Below are 24,167 nucleotides of genomic sequence, written 5' to 3'. Positions count from 1 at the left end.
CGTGGAGCATCTCCGCACCGTCTATAAAACCATGTCCTGAATATATCCACGATTTGTTAGTCAAATATCAGTCCCGTAGCCGTGTATTAACCCTGTGAGTGCTGACTGAATATTACAGGTCCTGCAAAGAATCTAGGAATTGTTGATAAGATGTGCACATGTTCACTGCCCCACCAAAAACAACACACCAACCTCGTGGAGGTGGCATAACCCATACAGTCCTGCCTACCCTGAGCACGCCTTCCTAATCAGCCCCTTTAAAGAGCCAGCAGAGCCTATTGTACCGCACCGACCCCATCGGCAAGCCATGGCCAACCTTCATTAGCTGCATGGGACGCAACAGCTCCACACACGTCGCAGTATTGCAGCTAAACCTTACTCACATATATCGAACTGAGCTGCAATACCGGACAAAGCCAATAGACAGGTGTGGCGCTGTTTCTTGCAAGAATGTTTTTTTAAATCCTGGACAACCACCTTTATCTCTTAGCCCCCCTCCCCCCCACCCCATTATATAGCTTTACTATGACCCCAGATCCTCTGGTATCACCGACTATGCAGCAGCGAGTGCAATCATGCAAATAGTTAATCCTCCAGAAATATATTTATATGTTTGCATATTTTATAATCTAGATTTTTATATTGATTCAGTTCCCCTGGTGGCCAACAGATGGCGACACTGGACATTAGTGATTTCATCTTTTATTTATATTTATTTTACACTGATTTCACCCTCGGATTATTGTGATCCCGGCTCCTAGTGGAAAGTATGTTGCATTTATGTTTCCCCTCTTTTCTGAAATATACCACAGGTTAGGAAACAGTGAAGTCAACTTTTATATGTGATATAATTCTGACTCAAAGAGTGGCGGTAGTAATTATAAAAACATTTATTAAGGCTGTGAAAATATTTGCACATTCTTGAGTATTATTTAAAAAGTATGTGTACCTAGATCTATCATTGTTACCATTCACTATATGTAACAAGTGATGGATGGTGTCGGAATCCCTGCCCATTGTGACATTATCCCATTATTTTGGCATTGTCCCTTGCCGGGGGGGCGACATTCTCATTCACTGTTGAGTTGTCCTATAATATAATTACTGCAGTCACAGCTGTTCTGTTACATTGCAGGCTCAGCATAAAGTCCTGGATGCATTTACACTTCTGTGCCAATAAATATCTATATATTGCAACTTAAATATAGAATTTGGGCTTATTCTCTTACAGGGTTAATAGAGCACTTGACAAAGAGCCGAAGTGAAGCAGCGACATTTATGGACATGACATGAATGCTTTACAATTCGTCATCGTTATACCCTTTGACTTTTGATCTTTTGTGCAGGGTAATAGGAGTTTAAGGTGTGTAGCCATCATGTGACTGACGGTCGTCCATACTTCCAGATATCGTTATTTTCGATTAATACTTGTTAACACAGAACACAAAGGAATCACTCGCTGCAACAATGATCATATCAGTCACTAAGTGCTAAAATGAACAGACAAGTTCAGAAGTTACTGCAATAGTGTGGACAGCACCCTTAAAGGAACCTGTCAACTCGGAAAATGCAATTTACCTGCAGATATGCCATTAATCTTCCGGTTTAATAGCATTAGGCCACGGCCCCACTATCAGTATTTGGTCAGTATTTTTTCTCAGGAGTGGGAGCCAAAACCAGGAGTGGGTGATAAATGCAGAATTGGTGACTTGTTTCTATTCTACCTTTTCTCTGATTGTTCCTCACCTGGTTTTGTCTCCCACTCCTGAGAAAAAATACTGACCGAATACTGAACAAATACTGATAGTGGGGCCATGGCCTTATAGTGCGGCTACCCGGAGAAAATGGACTAGCCGCCGACTTGTCCTGTGGGTGATCAGCTACAGTCACTGCTCACAACACCACTCACTATACTATGAGCTGCGGGTGTAAGCACGCATCGGCACTTTGACAATCAGGTCTTCAGCGCATCTTGTTTTAAGGCAAGTTTTTTGTTCTGTGCCAAATTCCTCTTTGAAGTTGCACCTATTTTGAAGTCTGTTTTCTACTCTTCTGTTTTTTTTCCCCCCTCTGTTTGTAATTGTGGGCATGGTTGCGAACGATTCTCTATTTGTGAATTTTAAAAAATATACTTCAGTCCCTCTCTTCCCCCCTCTTTGTACAATAATTTTTTTTCCGCAAATGTTAGAGTTACATATGACTTTGTTAGAAAACTTCAATCAGTGGAATGTGAATAGCGGTATCAGAGCGCCAATAACAGGGTAAAAATTAAATTAAAATAACTGGTTTATTAACACCCAACGCGTTTCGGTGGACAAGGCCACCTTCATCAGGTGAGTTTTGTTAGAAAACTTGTCTTTTTTATCTAAAAAGGAGAAAAATGGGTTAATGACAAAAATAAAGAGCATTTTTATTTCAAATTCATGAACAACACATACAATTTTAAACAATTTGGCACAAAAAACTGCAACAAATACCATAAGACAAAAAAGAGAAGTTACCGTATTTTTCGGACTATAAGACACACCGGACCGTAAGACGCTCCTGGGTTTTAGAGGAAGAAAATAGGGAAAAAAAATGTAAGCAAAAAATGTGGTCATGATGCCCTGTTAAGGGGGAGAGGGTCTGCTGCTGACACTGTTATAGGGGTAATATCCCCTAATTCTGTTCTAATAGCCCCCATTCTGGTATGCATAGCACCCCCAATCCTGGTATGCTTGGCATCCCTTATCCTGGTATGCTTGGCACCCCTCAGCCTGGTATGCAAGGCCCCCCTCATCCTTGTATGCTTGGCACCCCTCATCCTGGTATTCAAGGCTCCCCTCATCCTGGTATGCAAGGCCCCCCTTCATTCTGGTATGCATGGCCCCCCTCATCCCCCATCCTGGTATGCATGGCACCCCTCATCCTGGTATGCTTGGCACCCCTCATCCCCCATCCTGGTATGCATGGCACCCCTCATCCTGGTATGCTTGGCACCCCTCATCCTGGTATGCCTGGCACCCCTCATCCTGGTATGCCTGGCACCCCCACATCCTGGTATGCCTAGCACCCCCACATCCTGGTATGCCTGGCACCCCCACATCCAGGTATGCCTTTCAGCCCCACATCTTAATATGCCTGGCACCCCCACATCCCTGTATGCCTGGCACCTCCATTCCCATTACACACAAAAAATAAACACTCCTACTCACCTTTCTTCTTCTCTCCTCCAGTGCTGTGTCCTCATTTGCAGCCAGCACAGATCTCCCTGTGTGAGCCGCACATGACGTCACTGACTTGTGCGCTCACACAGGGAGATGCTGTGCCGGAAGAGTCACTGCTCCCCACGCCGGGACTGCGTGCGTGGGGAGCAGTGACTGCATGCTCCTTGATAGCGGGTGCACACTGGAGACGCAGCACAGCTCCTGCTGCCGGGCTATCGCGTGTGTCCGCTATTAAAGAGCATGAATATTCACCCCTCTCCACTCTCATGGGCGTGGAGAGGGGGTGAATATTCATGCTCTTTAGTAGCGGGCACAAATGACCGCCGAGCGCTGCAGGAGCCATGCTGCAACTACACTGTATGCCCGTGATTAAGGAGAATGAATATTCAGTGCTCCCCACACCCATGGGCGTGGGGAGCAGTGAATATTCATTTTCTTAAGCAGAGGGGACAGTGTAGGCTGCAGTAGACACTGCTGTCTCCTGTACCCTGCTCCTCTGCCGCTGCTGCCCCCCCATACCTCCACCACCCACAGCAACAAGACAGTATATAATAGAAGGTTCAGACTATAAGACGCACCCCCCACTTTCCTCCAAAATTTTGGAGGAAAAAAGTGCGTCTTATAGTCCGAATAATACGGTACTTTAAAAAAACCTGCAAATGATAAATTGGGCCAGTGTAAATAATGTCTGTCTTTTGGCCACATTCACACGTTCAGTATTTGAGTATTTGTAAGCCTAAATCAGGAGTGGAACAATCAGAGGAAAAGTATAATAGAAAAAAATTAACTACTTCTGCATTTTTCACCTACTCCTGATTTTGGCTTACAAATGCTGATGTAAAATACTTACCAAATATTTAACGTGTGAACATAGCCTTTTCCTGATCATTAATTTATTTTGCATAGTAATATAGATTTCATGCAGACATAAGGAACCGCCATGGGTCTTACCACAGGCCATAAATATTTAAATCTGTTTCTCATCCATATCAAAAGAGCATACACCAATTGTTGCTTTATTTTATGAAGAATGGCAGTTCAAAGATACATAAATCCACAGGAGAATTCCATATCTTGTTTTTGCATTAGCGGAACTGTGTCTTATGGTTGTAAATTGGACAGCATAGCTATAAAAGGAAAGGTTATTTGTCCAAACAGAAGAACAGATAAAAATGTTTTATGAGTCAGAGACTCGTGAGGTTACTTCTCTCTGAAGTAATTACATAACCATGGTCTGCAATACCAGAGTAACATTTCAATATCTATAAAAATCTATATATAAAATATAAATATTGGAAATATAAAATATATATTAAAGTGGAAATTGTACCATACAGTGTCCAGAGTGGGGACGGTCCAAATCCTAAAATAATATACATACAGTGCCTCGGACTTTTGCAAGAAGCCAAAAAAACACCCTAGAAATCCTACATTATATAATTTGGATGTTTGTCACTAAATGGACACTATATGGACTCTCATTTTGGGCAAAGTGGGGAGTGTCTAAAAACTTTCCAGAGTAAGTATGAATTAGCACAACCGCCCCTCCTCTCATTATATACACCTGCCCCTTCCTGGTTCTGCCAAGTCTCCACCTCCTCATTATATTTCATGTATTTTACCTTGAGCTGCAGTAGATAACGCACAGAAATCTGCATTCAGCCTGTGGCCCCTCACCATGACTCTGTGGTCTCTGATTTCAGGGGCCCTCCTGCTGTTGCTGGGCCTGGTTGCTGTCTGCTTCCTACTGTACTGCGCTTACATCCAGTACATCCACATGAAGTATGACCACATCCCCGGACCCCCCAGAGACAGGTGAGGGCACAATGTTATTAACTTTTTAAGACGTTACTGACCAGTAGTATATTTACTGACACATCACAGTGCTGTAAGGAAAGTTACTGATGGTTAGTAACTGGTGAAAAGGGCAAATGATATGAATTTAAGATAACATATTATAATGTCAATATTTAAATAGTGTTCTTCAGCTATTGTGGAACTACAACTACCAGCATGGATGCACAATAAACCAATCTTCTTCAAGGCTGTTTTTTCTTAAAGGGACCTTGTCACTTGAATAGTCAGATCCTCTATTTCTAGTAGTACAATTGCACGTACTAAACATGCCCAAAAGTACCGATCAGTAGACACAGGTTGTGGGAGTGGCAATAAGTTTTAGAACTTTTTAGAATTCCTACTTTTGAACTGTTCTATAAGTTCTTTTATCTTACTATTTATATTTTAATTAGTATGTTATTTCTGGACTTCACAGCTTTTTAATGGGCCATTACCCTACAATAGTGAAGCTGACTGAAAACAATGAACTCATCTATGATTATTTCCTAGACTGGTAAGTGAATGATTTTTTTTTTTTATTATTTTTTTTGGGGGGGGGGGGGCGCTGTTATATAAGTCTATGCAAAAACTGATGGTTAAAAGAGGTACTGCAAGTGGCAGAAAAAAACTAAATTGTAAATAGATGACAATTTTGAGTCCTAGAAATAAAAAAAACTTATTTTTAAACACTAACTAAAATTCAGTTTATTATGTGCAGCACTTTTTAAGTGCCCACTAATGCTATTATATCCTGGTTTGTTATTGTATAGGGCAGAGAAATATGGCCCCGTTGTTCGTATCAATGGCTTCCACACTGTCATTGTACTTGCTTCCAGTCCTGAAGCAATAAAGGTAAATTCTGTTGGTAAAACTGGGATGCAAATATTAAAGGGGTTGTCCAGAATTATAAAAACATGTCTGCTTGTTTTGTTGCAGGAACTTCTGATGTCCACAAAACACCCGAAAGACAAATTTTATGAAGATATCTTTTATTTATTTGGTGTCAGGTGAGTGCTAATAATGGAACCAATTATTTATATGACTATATATATATATATATATATATATATATATATTTATTTATTTTATTATTTTTGTTATTTTAGATTTTTGGGAAATGGATTATTGACTGACAGAAATTACGACCGCTGGCACAAACAGCGCCGAGTCATGGATCCCGCCTTCAGCAGACCGTGCGTAAAGTATATATATCTGATCTAGAAATTAACCAACAAATAGTACAATTAAAGTGGCTGCAGTCAGGGTCTTGGAACTTGCATGAAACTAAAAGAGGTTATTTTGACAACCTTCTCCAGGTATCTGATGGGATTAATGGGAACATTCAATGAGAAGGCAGAAGAGCTGATGGAGCGCCTGAATGAAAAAGCCGATAAGAAGTCAGAAGTTGTCATGCACAACTTGTTGAACAGAATGACCCTGGATGTAATTGCCAAGGTCTGATACACCCAGACTACTATAATACTGCACCTGTATACAAGAATATAACTACTATAATACTGCACCTGTATACAAGAATATAACTACTAAAATACTGCCCCCTATGTACAAGAATATAACTACTATAATACTGCACCTGTATACAAGAATATAACTACTAAAATACTGCCCCCTATGTACAAGAATGTAACTACTATAATACTGCCCCCTATGTACAAGAATGTAACTACTATAATACTGCCCCCTATGTACAAGAATATAACTACTATAATACTGCCCCCTATGTACAAGAATATAACTACTATAATACTGCCCCCTATGTACAAGAATATAACTGCTATAATACTGCTCCTATGTACAAGAATATAACTACTATAATATTGCCCCTATGTACAAGAATATAACTACTATAATACTGCCCTCTATGTACAAGAATATAACTACTATAATACTGCCCCCTATGTACAAGAATATAACTGCTATAATACTGCTCCTATGTACAAGAATATAACTACTATAATATTGCCCCTATGTACAAGAATATAACTACTATAATACAGCCCCTATATACAAGAATATAACTACTATAATACTGCTCCTATATACAAGAATATAACTACTATAATACTGCTCCTATATACAAGAATATAACTACTATAATACTGCTCCTATGTACAAGAATATAACTACTATAATACTGGCCCCTATGTATAAGAATATAACTACTATAATACAGCCCCTATATACAAGAATATAACTACTATAATACTGCCCCCTATGTACAAGAATATAACTACTATAATACTGCCCCTATGTACAAGAATATAACTACTATAATACTGCCCCCTATGTACAAGAATATAACTACTATAACACTGCTCCTATGTACAAGAATATAACTGCTATAATATTGCCCCTATGTACAAGAATATAACTACTATAATATTGCCCCTATGTACAAGAATATAACTACTATAATATTGCCCCTATGTACAAGAATATAACTACTATAATATTGCCCCCTATGTACAAGAATAAAACTACTATAATACTGCTCCCTATGTACAAGAATAAAACTACTATAATACTGCTCCCTATGTACAAGAATAAAACTACTATAATACTGCTCCCTATGTACAAGAATATAACTACTATAATACTGCTCCTATGTACAAGAATATAACTACTATAATACTGCCCCTATGTACAAGAATATAGCTACTATAATACTGCCCCTATGTACAAGAATATAGCTACTATAATACTGCCCCTATGTACAAGAATATAACTACTATAATACTGCCCCTATGTACAAGAATATAACTACTATAATACTGCCCCCTATGTACAAGAATATAACTACTATAACACTGCTCCTATGTACAAGAATATAACTACTATAATATTGCCCCTATGTACAAGAATATAACTACTATAATATTGCCCCCTATGTACAAGAATATAACTACTATAATACTGCCCCCTATGTACAAGAATATAACTACCATAATACTGCCCCTATGTACAAGAATATAACTACTATAATACTGCCCCCTATGTACAAGAATATAACTACTATAATACTGCCCCTATGTACAAGAATATAACTACTATAATACTGCCCCTATGTACAAGAATATAGCTACTATAATACTGCCCCTATGTACAAGAATATAGCTACTATAATACTGCCCCTATGTACAAGAATATAACTACTATAATATTGCCCCCTATGTACAAGAATAAAACTACTATAATACTGCTCCTATGTACAAGAATATAACTACTATAATACTGCCCCCTATGTACAAGAATATAACTACTATAATACTGCTCCTATGTACAAGAATATAACTACTATAATACTGCCCCCTATGTACAAGAATATAACTACTATAATACTGCCCTCTATGTACAAGAATATAACTACTATAATACTGCTCCTATGTACAAGAATATAACTACTATAATACTGCCCCCTATGTACAAGAATATAACTACTATAATACTGCTCCTATGTACAAGAATAAAACTACTATAATACTGCTCCTATGTACAAGAATATAACTACTATAATACTGCCCCCTATGTACAAGAATATAACTACTATAATACTGCCCTCTATGTACAAGAATATAACTACTATAATACTGCTCCTATGTACAAGAATATAACTACTATAATACTGCCCCTATGTACAAGAATATAACTACTATAATACTGCTCCTATGTACAAGAATATAACTACTATAATACTGCTCCTATGTACAAGAATATAACTACTATAATACTGCCCCCTATGTACAAGAATATAACTACTATAATACTGCCCCTATGTACAAGAATATAACTACTATAATAGTGCCTTGGTATGGATATCTTTTGACTCCTGTATGACTATACACTACATCTCCCATATCTGTTACTGTACAGGTGGCATTTGATATGGACCTGAACTCTTTACATGACGACCAGACACCATTCCCACGAGCTATTCTCATGGCTGTGAAGGGCCTTGTTGAGATGAGGAACCCTGTTGCTCGGGTGAGAATGTAGAATAGGTGATTAGAGAAACACGGTATTATATCTAATAATGGAATAGAGATGGCGGTGTATGACACTTGGTGTCTCTCTTCTTTTCTTTTTTTTTTACTTTCAGGTGTATCAGAGTATTTAGTTCTGTGATAATAATATTCTGATTTTTCTGGTAGCTTATGCCTTCAAAACAAAAAATGATCCAGGAAACCAGAGAGTCCATCCGGCTGCTGCGTAAGACGGGGAGGGAATGCATCGAGAAGAGACAGCAGATGGTGCAAGATGGAGCGGAGGTCCCTACTGATATACTGACTCAGATACTCAAAGGAGGCGGTAAATATGTCACATACCGTATATTTACAGGGACAGATCACTTCCCCTGTAAGATCAGTACAACCCCATACTGAAATACTCTGTGCTGCTGTGAGCCCTTCTCTTCCCAATGTGTGTCACTGGGACTGTGGCCTCTTATCCTATGAGGACTCTGCCCCCTTGATATCATCACATGAGTAAACAGGTTCTGCAAGGCCAGCACACTGATCTTCTGAAGTACTCTGTGCTGCTGTTATCATCCTTTTTAAATGATTTTATTCATTACATTGCAGTTCTTTACTCACCCAAGTGCCCACGTACATAAGAGACAACCCCGGGCCTTGGGCTTTAATCACTGTATATGGACCCTTTCGTGGTGAGGGCATCTCGCCCACTATGCTAAATTTCTAATCCCTTTATTTTTACAGCTTTGGAAGGTGAATGCGACATTGAAGTGATAATAGACAACTTTGTCACTTTCTTCATTGCTGGTAAGAATTAATAATACATAAATATTGAATGTACCGCAATATACTAGCGAGAAAAAGTGGGGTTAGCCTTTACAAGCAAGACAGGGGTTGGCATAACGCTTACCTCTAAGGATTTCTTCATGCCCTGAATTCACCTTCCTTGTCTCTGAATACTATCTTTCTGTTACTTCCCTGCCTGCAATGTCCAGCAGGGCACTAGAGAAGAAACTGAAAGAGCCCTTTGTTGGCCATTATCCTCAGTTTCTAGTGATGATGCATCTAATAGCAGCTCCTGTTTAACCACTTAAATTCAGCTGTCAATCTTCGACAATGGCATCTAAATGGAGTAATGATGCCATGCTACTTTTCTGGCTCCATTTGCCCACTGGGGTTGCCGATTGGATGCAATTGCTGCTGTAGCCCTCTCCCATCGCCGCCATCTTTATACTCCATAGTAGACTGGGTTTCATAGGAGATTATTGTATGGTGAGGTGAGTGGCGCCATTGAAAACTACAACTTCCAAGCCTTTGTATGAGTAGGTCACGGTCAAAGGAGGAACTGAAAAAAAGTTATGGCTCTTTGAAGAAGGGGTAGAAGAAATGAAAATGTAAAATGAAAAATCAACCATCAAGAAGGGGTAAATGTATGTTGTCTCTTTACTCAGGACAAGAAACGACGGCCAATCAGTTGGCATTTGCTGTCCAGGAATTGGCTCGAAATCCTGAGATCCTGCAAAAGTGAGTTATCCAGTGTCCTAAAAGTAAACTTTGGGGGTGAGAGTTAGCGAGTGATCACTGCGGTACAGCTATGAGAATATTGGGATTTCTAAAAAGATGGGGTTCATATGCAAAAATGGCAAATATATGGCCCAAAGAAGGAAAGTGGATCACCAGCTCCTCCTCACGATGCTCCACTCTATAGGGCTCAAGGACACTGTTCTCTCCAGGTTCTCCTCCTACCTCTCTGACCGCTCCTTCACTGTGTCTTTTGCTGGCTCCTCTTCCTCTCTTTTTCCTCTTACTGTCGGGGTTCCTCAAGGATCAGTCCTAGGCTCCCTCCTCATCTCCTTATACACTGCCCCTATTGGACAAATCATCAGTAGATTCGGTTTTCAGTACTATCTCTATTCTGATACCCAATTATACACATCGTCTCCTGACATCACCCCTGCATTATTACAAAATACCAGTGATTGTCTGTCCGCTGTCTCTAACATTATGTCCTCCCTGAAACTGACCCCGTCAAAAACTGAACTCCTTGTGTTTCCTCCCTCCACTAACCTACCTATGTCCGATATTGCCATCTCCGTGTGTCGCTCCATCATTACTCCCCAGCAACATGCCCGCTGTCTCAGGGTTATACTTGATTCAGATCTTTCCTTCACTCCTCACATCCAATCACTCGCCCGCTCATGTCATCTACACCTCAAAAACATCTCTAGAATTCAACCTTTTCTTACCTTCGACTCTGCAAAAACTCTTACTGTAGCTCTTATTCATTCTCGTCTGGACTACTGCAACTCTCTCCTGATCGGGCTCCCTCTTACTAAACTTTCCCTTCTCCAATCTGTCCTAAATGCAGCAGCCAGGATGATATTCCTCCCAACCACTACACCGATGCCTCTACTCTGTGCCAGTTGTTGCACTGGTTACCCATCTGCTAGAGAGTTCAATATAAACTCATCACCCTCACCCACAAAGCTCTCCACAGTTCTGCATCACCCTACATCTCCTTTCTCGTCTCAGTCTACCACCCTACCCCTGCCCTCCGCTCTGCTAATGACCTAAGATTAACATCCTCAATAATCCAGACCTCCCAATGCCGTCTCCAAAACATCTCACGTGCTGCACCAATTCTTTGGAATGCACTACCCAGGACTCTTCGATTAATCCCCAATACCCACAGTTTTAAGCGTGCCCTAAAAACGCATTTCTTTCGAGTAGCCTTTCTTTCGAGTAGCCTATCACCTCACCTCACTTACCTAACTATCCCCCCCCCCCCCCCCCCATACAAAAAATCCTTCCAAATCAGGTCCCTCGTACCTTCTGTTCACACACCCCATCACTTGGTAGACTTCTGTGTATGTAATTGTTCACATACTGGTTGGTGACCAGTTCATTTAGCATTAAGTGATTACCCTTTTTATTACATTGATGGTTGACCGTACAATACAAGCAATTGTTACCATCCACCTTTCATGTCTCCCCGATTTCCTCATGGATTGCGAGCAGGGTCCTCTCTCCTCCTGGTATCTGTTGATTTGTGTGATCATTGTTATTCTGTAATGTCTTTTATTGTCTGTATAAGTCCCCTCTAAAATGTAAAGTGCTGCGGAATATGTTGGCGCTATAGAAATAAAAATTATTATTATTATTAAATATAATTGATAATGATCACCATGTCTATGAGCCCGGATCACATAACGGCGCAGTCTTCTCGTTGCATGCACAGAGTCCAGGCCGAGGTGGACGAGGTCATTGGATCGAGACGAGACATTGAGTATGACGACCTTGGTAATTTACGATACCTCTCCCAGGTAAAGGAGGATGTAACCTGCAGGCTAATTATACATGTTGTAATGCCATATCTGGCCAGCAGGTGGTGCTGTCTCCCCATGCTTTGCATCAGTTGCCGCTTGCACACTGTAACGTACCTACTCCTGTATGCCATGATTACTGTATTACCAGAACACTATAAATAAATCAATTCTGCTGCAAATAAATATATTTAGTATTTAGTTGTCATTTTTTTTTCTTCCAGGTACTGAAAGAGACTCTGCGGCTGTACCCCACTGCCCCGGGAACTTCCAGATTATTGGAAGAGGATATGATAATTGAGGGAGTCAGGGTTCCTAAAAACACCCCAGTGCTGGTATTTCTGAATTTTATTGTTTTACTCATAAGAGCTCTGCTTGCTGTCAGTGAATAGGATCATTCTTGTTTATATTTGGAGGCTTTGACTTTGTCCTGATGGGTATTCGTCACTATGTATCAGTGCAGGATGGAGTCCAAAACAGGAGAGGGATGTTTGCTGCTGTCAGAGATATTACGTTAGTCTGCTGCGTTCCAATGCAAAATCTGTAACAGGTCCGCATCTACCATTCTTTGTGTCGCCATTGCTACGTCGACGCCCCCTATGGGTACTATTGTGGTTATACACTCCGATAACTAATCAATTCAGGATTGGTTTCAACCTCTGGATGTAAAGAAAATTGTTTTCAGTCACTGACAGCAAGCAGAGATCATGAAGAGCAAAGTTATAATGAATTAGTGAACAATAATTCTATCATACATACAGCAGCTGATATCTCAGCCCTTTCTTACTGTTTATTTTAGGTCTACTCCTATGTCACCGGGAGGATGGAGCAATTTTTTAAGGATCCTCTCACCTTTGACCCTGACAGATTCAGCCGTGACTCCCCAAAGTGAGTGCTAAGTCGACTGACACACTGGGTATAACAGATGGTCCTACTTATAGGGGGCTCTGCTGTTGGTTTTGCATTGCATTTTGCAAAAAGCTTCCAACTCATCCCAAGATTTGATTGTCTGCTGCAGAAATTGGGATTTAATGGCACTTAAAGGGGTTGTCCATTCAATGAAAAATTGGTTCATATTACCTCATAGAACAAGGGGGTCTCCTACTTAGAGTGCTGTGAAGTACTAAGCTTTGGTCACCCATTGACTTCAATGTGTAATTCTATATTTGTCCTGCAGGGGGAGTAAAAGCTAAAGCTCTGACTAACAGCTAACAATCAGGGGATCTCTTTATCTAAGTGGACTTCCCCTTTAAGTCATGATATGCATAGATGATGATTGAAATGTTTTTAAGTTCCTTCCTTTTCCTTCCTCGCAGACCGTACTTCACCTATTTCCCGTTCTCCCTCGGACCGCGCTCTTGTATAGGACAAGTGTTTGCACAGGTATACAACTTGTTTTTTGGGTACGATTCATTCTCATCCAATAGATTGCGAATGAATTGTGGTTGATTGCAAAATGTAAATGTCTCCATTCACTGGCAACAAGCAGAGATCTTAAAAATTCAGAATCGAAAAAACAAAGTGTACTGGAAAGTTGTAGAATTTTTCATTATAGAAGGATTTGCCTTTTCTTAAATTAAAACCCCTTAGGGGTTAATAAACTTTTTATAAGGTTGAAAACTTCTATTTTTTTCCCCTCTTAAGGGTCAATAGGTCAAAAACTTTTGGAGAGGATGAAAACTTATATATATATATATATATATATATTTTTTTTTTTTCACTGCAGATGGAGGCAAAAGTGGTGATGGCGAAGCTTCTGCAGAGATTCGACTTCCAGCTGGTGGAGGGGCAGTCATTTAAGATCCAGGATACGGGAACTCTGCGTCCCATGGATGGTACGAGGTGTCGCCTCAGAGTCAGAGAGAAGCAGTAAAGCCCAACAGAAAAGTGTGTTTTAAGGTGTTTTTTTTTTTTGTACAAATTTTACAAATTCTAAATATCCATCCGTCATCATTCAGTATTCTTCTCCGTTTTCTTATGTTACTATGAAGGGATGCACCACTCACAACTGATTCTCTATGTTATGCCTTTTTCATGGTCTGTGGGGGAGGGGCTTGTCAAAGGAATTCCTTTTTGTGTCATGCTCCACCCACCAGGCTTTATGCGCCCTCAGAGCCTGAATTGGGGCATGTGGGGTCTGTGGCTCTGTACTATGCAGCTACTATGCATAGTACGAGCTGTGACACAAAGTATCACTTTTTCATGGAGCGTTCTAGTTTTCCATGGAGCGTCCTAGTTTTCCATGGAGCGTCCTAGTTTTTCATGGAGCGTTCTAGTTTTCCATGGAGCGTCCTAGTTTTTCATGGAGCGTTCTAGTTTTCCATGGAGCGTCCTAGTTTTCCATGGAGTGTCCTAGTTTTCCATGGAGTGTTCTAGTTTTCCATGGAGCGTTCTAGTTTTCCATGGAGCGTTCTAGTTTTTCATGGAGCGTCCTAGTTTTCCATGGAGCGTCCTAGTTTTCCATGGAGCGTCCTAGTTTTTCATGGAGCGTCCTAGTTTTTCATGGAGCGTCCTAGTTTTTCATGGAGCGTCCTAGTTTTCCATGGAGCGTCCTAGTTTTCCATGGAGTGTTTTTTTTTTTCATATTTTGGACTTTTTAATTCTTATTTGAAAGTTTATTTGTCAGCTCAGCCACAGCGGTTCTTTACCCCAGGAACTTAAATTTTTCATTTTATGATTTGCCAGGTCAGTGCATTCCTGTGCCATGTCAGCCTTGGGTAAGGTCTTGTTGAAATCTTCACTGTGGCCAGAAGCCATTCTGCAGCTAATTGCTAGGTGATGGAGTAATACTTTTCCTAAGAGCCACTAGTTAAACAATTACAGAGAATTATTGTCTGGGCTTTGATGTTTCACTCCAATAAGCAGGCGGCATTAACTCTTCCTCATCCTCAGTGGTGGCGTCCACTGTACCAGTAGGCTGGACTAGTAGTCTAGCTGGTCCCCCGTAAATATGCATGTTTATTTCAGGGAGAAAGGAAGACCAGCCGGTGCCAAACACTTCTCTATCTGTAGAGCAGAGAATTCAGTACAGTTGGGGCAAAGTATTGAGGTTTTTACAAAGCTTTATGGATTTAAACAGCCACCACTAGGTGGAGCTCACTACATACAGTTTTATATGTACAGCCACCACTAGGGGGAACTCACTACATACAGATTGATGGAAGGAGGAAGCTTCTCTGAGAAGCTTTTTGGGGATGGGGGGTTGCTTTGACTTGGGGAGGGGTAATGCTGGACTCGGATGGTTGCTTTTGCTGGGGTTTGGATTTTTGCTATTTATTGATTGTAAGTTTTGTATTTTTATCATAAAAGAGTTCAATACATACAGACTTACGCAGCCACCACTAGAGGGAGCTCACTACATACAGGTTTATAGAGCCACCACTAGGGGGAGCTTGCTACAATTTTTACAGACACCACTAGGGGGAGCTCACTTTGTATTTATGGTACCTGGAATTTTTCACTGCTGCCGTTTCATGGATTGTATTTGATATAATTTTGTCTCTTATTGACTCCAGTGGAAAGAGGAGAAATCCAGCTGGAAACAGGTGCTGCAGATTGTCTTTGCTGACACAGGCTGTAACACGAATCCACCGCTCTCTCCACACTAAGCAATTCATTACATCAACCTCCACCGACAACCTGCTGAAATGAACATCTGTACAGCACATTAAACAGGTGGCGCTGCGGCTGCCGGCACGTGTACGGGAATCTAAGTCATGGGGCAAGGCTCTTTAAAGGTCTAATATTGACTTTTAGGATTGCTACCTTCAGTAGTTGGCACCAGAGATCCTGTCCTCTTCCTTTTCGTAGAGGTTATTTGTAAATTCTCAGAGGAGCATTGCACGGCCTATAACGTTCCTTGGTGGTCTCCACACGGAGAAAGTTTGGGTGGCTCATGCTGGAGTTTATAACATCATTTCTTGGGGTGTTGGATGTATATTTTGGGGCTGCGGGTGGGGTAGTTTGTGCATGGTACATGGTGGGTGCTGGATATATAAAGTGACAATAAGATGATTCCAAGAGGTATTTAATTTGGCTTCCAATTTTAAGCATAAGTAGTTCATATGACCGCCTTCATCCCAAGGTGCAAAGTTCCCAGGAATGGAGACCTAACTCACATTTGCATGGCATTTCACGATCATTTTCTTGGGCACACACCTTTTCTGGGTCTTTTAAACTCCCAGTTGAAGGTCCATCCAATATTATTGTTATTATTCATTTTGGTTATCATCACTTGTGTGTCACCTATTTTCACTGTGTGTCCAGGTCACTAGGACTTGTTCGGGGTGTGGTTCCCTCCTGACCTGGCTAGGGGGCAGTGTGTGGCCATCAGGTTCCGCACTCCCCTGCAAACTCCAGTCTCTCCTGTTTGGGCAGGGGAGAAGAACTAGGCTGAGTCCTAGTTCAGCTTCGGTGACAGCCTGGGTAGATGCTCGGAGCAAGATTTGGGTCTCCTTAAGCTTCGGGTATGAGAGGCCACTCGTCCTTCACCCTCGCTGTGGCCTCCTGGCTTGGAGGGACGGAGATGGTTTATTGGGGGCCCTTCTCTTGCTGGAGTGGGCTGTGATGGACCACATCCTAGTGTAGTGCACTTTTTTAGTGGCACATGGTCACTTTTTCAGCACACTTGGGTGATAGAGAATAGTACTCAGGCTCTAAAAAAAATTAGATTGTCTTTATCTAATCCTAAAATGAATATAGTCGCCCAAATAACCCCCTGCAATAATACAGCCCAGACCAATACAGACTCATACCTTCAAATAGTTCCCATAAAATACTGACATGTGTTATACAAATACCTCCATCTAGTGCCCTAATAATATAATACAGCTATACAGTATACAAATGATACACACAATCTAGTGCCTAAATAATACCTCCATCTAGTGCCCTAATAATATAATACAGCTATACAGTATACAAATAATACACACAATCTAGTGCCTAAATAAAACCTCCATATAGTGCCCTAATAATATAATACAGCTATACAGTATACAAATAATACACACAATCTAGTGCCTAAATAATACCTCCATATAGTGCCCTAATAATATAATACAGCTATACAGTATACAAATAATACTCACAATCTAGTGCCTAAATAATACCTCCATATAGTGCCCTAATAATATAATGTCCCTATACAGTATACAAATAATACCACAATGTAGTGCCTAAATAATACCTCCGTATAGTGCCCTAATAATATAATACAGCTATACAGTATACAAATAATACACACAATCTACTGCCTAAATAATACCTCCATATAGTGCCCTAATAATATAATGTCCCTATACCGTATACAAATAATACCACAATTTAGTGCCTATATAATACCTTAATATAGTACCCTAATAATATAATGCCCCTATACAGTATACAAATAATACCACAATGTAGTGCCTGAATAATACCTCCATATAGTGCCCTAATAATATAATACTTCTATACAGTATGCAAATAATACCACAATGTAGTGCCTAAATAATACCTCCATATAGTGCCCACCTAATACTGTCATTCGATGCCCGTAATGGCATAATTTAACAGCAGATAGTCCTGACCCCCTATAGAAGTATTATTCCGGAGCCTCGGCTTGACCTTCCGGGACCCTTCGGTAAATGTTTCTTATACACGTGTCTGACTCCGTGAGATCATCGCTGATTAATTTATCTCCAACCCAAACGTTCCTGGGGCCACGAAAACTTTCCAAACCAATATTGCAATTGTAGATGTGCCAGGAAAGCTGGGTGTTGCCGGATGAATCACCTGCCGCTGGTGCTGAGGTGACATCAGAGGCCTCAGCACCTTCCTGCGGAATCATGGACGTGGCGGTGAGCGGAGGCAGAGACGTCCGCAGCGCGGATTTATTACACCCCTTCATATCACAAGGTGGTTTTTTTTTGCACTTGAAATGAGAAATATAGATTTTTTTTTTTTATAGAGGAGCCGGACTGGTGCCAGTCTGACAAAGATTGTAATCCACTATTTCCAAGATGAGAACTTCTTAAGGCAGATTCTCAGCCTGTTATCTCCAACTTGGCTGAAATACTCTGTGCTGCTGGGGTTGCTGCTCCTCACACTAAGCAATTCATCTTGCAGCTTTCTCCATGTTTGCTTCCTTTCCTTATATCATTAATCCTGCAGCCAGCCATGCATGCGAATAAGCAAGTCCCTACCTCCGGCAAGATCAAAAAACGCCGCGCTCCTGAAATACTCTGCTCTGCGTGGAAAGCCTCATCATTATCAGTGTTGGACCTCCCATTTGTCTGCATTGTTTCCTTACATGATGCATTATTACCCATGTTAGATGTCGCAGGAAGTTACTACCTTCAGCCAGATCACCACACTCCTGAAATACTCTGTGCTGCTTGGCAAGGCCTGCTCATTATTACTAGTCTGGGACCTCAGTCATTTCCTAGAGGCATACAGCTACGTGGTGGTCCCCACATACATAGCGGACACTGATACAGCAAATAAAAGGGTTTGTCCTGTCAATATTTGCTTGTGAGACTCAGTCGGTGACCGACCGTCACCTACACCAGGGCTATAAATACAGCTGGTGCTGCTCAGGGCCGTGGGGCACCCCCAAAATAGCACCGGTGACCTTAATTTATGCATTATAATCTGCTCATAAACGGCATCTTCATCTTCAGTTTTTACCTTCATGAGCCTTTTTTTATAAAAAAAATATGTCATATGTAACGTGCTTATATTAAATAATACCGCCATACAGTTTCCAAATAAAAACGGCCATATAGTGCGTACACAATGTTAGCATTCAATAATCCAAGTAAAACTGCTCCTCTTTCCATAAAACGAGTAAATACTCTCCTATATAATGCTTACAACTAGTCCTGCCCAAATAATACCACGGTATACAATTATGCACTATATGGGAGTATTACAGCCCAGCTTTATATGTATTTGATCTGGCACAAATAAGGGAATTACAGAGGCCGTATCTAAGGATCGAAATGTTCCATTTTTAGAGAACTTTTAAACTTCTTTTAAACTTTCTCAAAATATTAGCCACCAGGTGGCGCTGCCCGGTCATAACTCATAAGCAATATACCTGGCGAGGGCTACGAAAAAAACAGAACCTTGTGGGGTTTGTAGAGGAAAATAGAAGAATGAGTGGAGAAGATGGAAGTCCGAGTGGCCGTCTACAATCCCGTAGCCCCTTACAATCCGCCGCTTGCTTCTGTTTACCGTCTGCTGATATTCGGTGGTAACAGAGGAAGTGATGCGAGTACACAGCGACCTGTCGTACGCTGGGAAACTTTTCACATTAATTTCCTGGGGCTTCTCACAATCCTGGACGTCTGCAAAAATGACAGTGGTGTCCAAACACTCGGCGTCTAATTTTTTGTCGTTGGCCGTGTATGAACTGATACTTTACTCATTCTTCTTCTTGGCTCTTTAACTAGCAAACTCCAGCCCCACCCCCCCCCCGGTCCCATATGGCGGGGTCTGTTCCCCCAGAGTATGAACAGCTCAGCAGCTCTTTGATGAGATTCACTGGGCTGTATCAGATAATATCAGCTCTGTGAAATATCCGCGCTCTTCTTCACTGTCTAATGGAATCTGCAAAAAATATCCAGAATTCACTTTTTTAACGTCGGACAGATGGTTAAATGATCCAGGAATGTGGCGTCTGCTAATGCTTTCATGTATAAGTGATCGATGGCTGGAGACCCAACCTACCACAGCGGCTCTCATACATTTCCTAATACATTTGATAGATACCTTTCTTCAGTTCACGCCACAATTTATTTTTTCTTCTTTTTCCCGCCACTAGGGGGCAATCTATACACATTACTATGACCCTGAGCCACTACTAAAAGTACACTCTGTAGGAGGAGAAGTTGAATTTATACTGTCTGATCCCTTTTTTTTCTTTTAGATAAGTGCTGCCACATGATTAGGTTTAGTCCACGCTGTGAATGATCAATGCGAAACTTTTTGTCTGATCTAAGGAAAGGGAACACCTGGATTTTTTTGGGGGGGTCACGAGACTATTGCCTTAGGGTCAAAGTGCAGGAAGGGTCATTAAGGCAAAGAGAGGGATAGGGGTAAGAAGAATGTAAATCTGCCACCCAGGCATTCCTACATTTGTAAGACTTTGAGTGAAAATCCTAAATATTCATTTATTTTAGGGTCCCTACAGTCTGTCCCTGAACCCGGAAGCTCAGGATGAACCATACTGTAAATCCGAGAGATGGGCGTTTTCTCCTTTAGCCAATTATAATACCCTTTATCTCATTACAGACAAGTGAATTATGAAAGTAAACGAGATAATATAATTAAAAATCCATGTAATGAGTCAGGTCGGGACATATTACGCCCAAAGCTACAGTCATCTAATTGAGATTATGCATGAATTCCTTATCAGATTAGCCGGGGGTTTATGTGCATCTGGAAAACTAATAATTTAGAGATGACAGACGCCGCTTGGTTGCAAATAGGAAAAAAAAGTAAGAAAGTGGGAGATGCAAAAAGGATAGATGGGATCAGGGAAAACACAGGCATTTAAAGGAAGTTTCCTCGCTAGGTTGGTGCGGCCATTAAAAACAGCACAATTCCCTAAATAAACAGACTTTGCCAACTTTTTATACTGTTAGCAATTTTTATGGCGTGATTTTGGGGTTGAAACACATGATAAAATTCTGACTTCCTGCAGCGTCCACTAGGGGGAGCTAGCTGTATGCGGATTTTTTAAAGATGTCATTGAACTCGGCAATACAATATATGCAGTCACCTCCTCCTAGAGGTGGCGAAAAGAATTTCATCCCCTATCGGGAATCTTTTCTTGAAATGTTTAGGTTCTGGTTAGCACAACAGCAGGAGGGAACAGAGAAAATGAAAAGGGGGGACAAGTAGAAATAACATCAAGCAGCAGATTAAATTTTGGGGATTTATGGTGGACATATAGTCACCGGAGCAGCCGCCAGACACATCTCTAAGCCACCAATGATTGGGTAGATCAGAAGCCTAACCTGCCTAATTCAACATTGGACTGTTGACTGATCCAGTAAAAACATCTACTCACATGCTAAGCCTTCTCCAAATATATACTGATAACAGCGGGGATTCATGTAATGAATTATATTAGAGCATGGGATGAGGTCATCGGAAGAGGATCCAAAAACACACCAAGATCACCGGTCAAGATAAAATGAGTCTTCTGATATTGTTTGTAAAGCCCTTGAAAGATGGAGCGCTGATTAATCCTGAAATGAGCAGCGGCCATCACTGTCCATCAACCTGATTTGCGAGCAAATGGGACCTGGAGGTTCAGGGACTTTGTATCTAACTTGTTTGCTGTAGGGATCATCTTTGTGTACTGTGGGGAGAACATTGTAAGCTACACAAACACGGATTTATATAAGTACACCCTCATAAGACAAAACATCAACTCTTCTAAAACCAGCAGTTGTCCTAAATGGGCAGATGGGACCTATTGGTAGTAACCATGGTCCTTACACGGGCCATAGACTGTCCACAATCATGCCCAAATATGACTTTTGAGGGAGCATCTTTTGGACAAGTTGGATTTTTCCATTCCAGTTCTAAGTTTTTTTTTGCTTTTGTAGAATCGAACAGTAGTGTTTGGCATCATCCTTCCCGATTAACCCAAAAAATATTCAACCTCTCAACAGTTTTGAAGCTACAACTCCAATGTCCCCATTTCTCTGCCCCCACTGGGAAGCTGTAGTTACTTTGACCCTAGCACTAGAGTCAAGAGTTGGGAGTTCTCTATCAGATTTCAATAAGCGAGAACAATCACCATTTGCTAAAATGAAGATGTCTACTTGTGCTTGCCTCTTTATGGTCAAAAAATGATGTTTCCCACCTACAATGATGTTATTTATGCCCTTACATCAACATGATCCATCTAATGTAGACTCAACCAAGTCATGAGAGTCTTCCACCACCTCTTCTCTACGACTTACTCCATGAATAAAGGCCCCAATACACATTAGTCCCTGACAGATGATTGTTGGGGGAGTTAAGGCCCTCATACACATTAGACTATTGTCGGCTCAACCTGCCAATATTGTCGGGCTCAAACAAAAATTTAATGTGTATGAGGGCGCGGCACAACTAATGGTCGGGACAGATCTTGATCACTCACTGAGATAAGTCACTGGCCGATGTGTCACTTGGTGACTTTCTCATAGAGAACACAGGAGCACTCGGCCGAGGGAGGTTTGGGTGAAATAGCTGTCGAAAACAATAACCCCCATGCTATCTAGCATGTATGTAGGAAGGGGGGGGGGAGATTTGGGTGTTCTCTCTGCAATTATGCCCAGTTTCAGTTCCAGTTGTTCCATCCTTTCATAGAGTGAATTGGTAATTTTATCATCATCTGTCACGCACAGTGTAGGAAAGACAAATTGCAACACAAAGGGATGAAGGGAAGGGAGCCCAGACACCAAGGAAAGAGGGGATGGAGACCTTCTAGGCTGATCTAATATCACCCTGTCTTCCCTACCATCCCTATAATGGTTTCTCACCAATCACCGATCAGGAAATTAAAACCCTGTATCTCCATAGGCCCTGACAGGGAAGGGGGGATGAGCGCTAGTCAGTCCCCACTAACAACTAAAGACAGCAAGGGGAGACAGACAAGGGGGAAGTAACTTAGCTTGAGACGACTTCAGAGAGATTACACACACGGCCTCTAAGCACCAAAGAGGAAGTAAGCACACTGCAATGGCTCCAAGCCTTCACAATGTGTCATGTGAATATCACCGACACTTCCCTATAGCAAACAGAAAGTATTTAAACACCCAGGCCTAGGTGTCAATTAGCCGGAGGGAGGTAGCCGCTGGGTCCTAGAGTGAGACAGATCTAAGGTGTCTGTAATGCCAAACGAAGAGATCTCCTGCAACCAACTGCAGGGCGACTGTCTGTCACATCTGACACACCCGTGACCTCATCGCTCTTAATCAACTAAAAACACCTTTTGATCTTTTTACATGTCAGTGGTCTCTGGAATGACAACTCCCATGTCACTGGTTCTCTGGGAACGCTGGTATGTTGTAGTTTGACACCATCTGGAGAGACAAGGATTGAAGATCACTGTTGTAGAGACGTGTCCAAGAGCTAAGACCACCACCAATTGCGGAAATGAAGAGGCCCCATTGAACTTGCTCCTTTATTGTCCAAAATTGAGGTTCCCCACGTCCATGACCCTATGCATTCCCACTCATCTTCTGCATGATCCATCTAATGTAGACCCAACTAAATCAGGAGACTCTTTTTTTCACTACCTCTTAAATACTACATAGTCCATGATTAAGGTTTTTTATTGCTGGAGAGAAAGGTGGACGTTTCTTGTATAGGTCCATCTGCTGGATCCAATGATAAGCACATACCAACACCTCCATTTTTATATGGTTACCCTATAAGCACCAACAGAAGCTGATGGGACATGTACTGGATGACAATTTATACCCATTTTTATGTAATGAAGAAAACCACGATTCCCCCCATTATGAGTTACTTAATTAGTTAATTCAAGGCCCATTATCTTCTCTCCCCGGGCAATCAAGATCCTTCATTACCCCAAGGGCTCACCATATCCTTTGCACAGTGATTACCTTTACATGACAAAGTCATGAAGAGCTCTATTGACGTGATTAATTAACTACTTAGCACATGAATTTGGAAGTGTCTCAATGTATTCAGTGAATATAAATTAGTTTTTTTTTATATATATATTGATTATGGAGGTAATGGGGGAGGGGTGGGCTATTGTCCCCATTCTGTACCTGCAGGCGAGGTGGACTGTGAGGGGG

The 24,167-nt window shown here is 41.3% G+C and overlaps 1 protein-coding gene across 2 annotated transcripts; it reads left to right on the top strand.

Annotated features, from left to right (window-relative positions):
* The first annotated feature begins 4,796 nt into the window (after positions 1-4,796).
* LOC141153530 (cholesterol 24-hydroxylase-like) lies at positions 4,797-23,371 on the top strand. Of its 2 annotated transcripts, XM_073638416.1 has the most exons (16): positions 4,797-5,021; positions 5,479-5,556; positions 5,813-5,894; positions 5,979-6,049; positions 6,149-6,235; positions 6,359-6,497; positions 8,934-9,044; positions 9,212-9,368; positions 9,776-9,838; positions 10,483-10,555; positions 12,270-12,354; positions 12,579-12,689; positions 13,154-13,242; positions 13,671-13,737; positions 14,081-14,241; positions 23,353-23,371. In XM_073638416.1, the coding sequence occupies exons 1-15, from the start codon at positions 4,885-4,887 to the stop codon at positions 14,225-14,227; spliced, it is 1,497 nt and encodes a 498-aa protein (XP_073494517.1). In that variant the 5' UTR covers positions 4,797-4,884; the 3' UTR covers positions 14,228-14,241; positions 23,353-23,371. The 2 variants fall into 2 exon arrangements, with proteins under 2 accessions (XP_073494517.1, XP_073494516.1); XM_073638415.1 differs by lacking the exon at positions 23,353-23,371 and having other exon boundaries at positions 14,081-14,307.
* The last annotated feature ends 796 nt before the right edge of the window (positions 23,372-24,167 follow it).

This window comes from Phyllobates terribilis, unplaced genomic scaffold (genome assembly GCF_046119375.1).
Source record: "Phyllobates terribilis strain yellow unplaced genomic scaffold, ASM4611937v1 Scaffold_7__3_contigs__length_470593459, whole genome shotgun sequence".
NCBI classification, from domain to species: domain Eukaryota; kingdom Metazoa; phylum Chordata; class Amphibia; order Anura; family Dendrobatidae; genus Phyllobates; species Phyllobates terribilis.
Note: the sequence above shows the minus strand (reverse complement) of the source record. Positions and strands in the feature narration are given on the sequence as shown.

Coding starts and splice junctions, on each gene's coding strand:
- LOC141153530 (XM_073638416.1), top strand. CDS start 4,885: ATGACTCTGTGGTCTCTGATTTCAGGGGCCCTCCTGCTGTTGCTGGGC. Junction 5,022..5,478: donor CCCGGACCCCCCAGAGACAG/GTGAGGGCACAA, acceptor TGGACTTCACAG/CTTTTTAATGGGCCATTACC. Junction 13,243..13,670: donor TTCAGCCGTGACTCCCCAAA/GTGAGTGCTAAG, acceptor CCTTCCTCGCAG/ACCGTACTTCACCTATTTCC.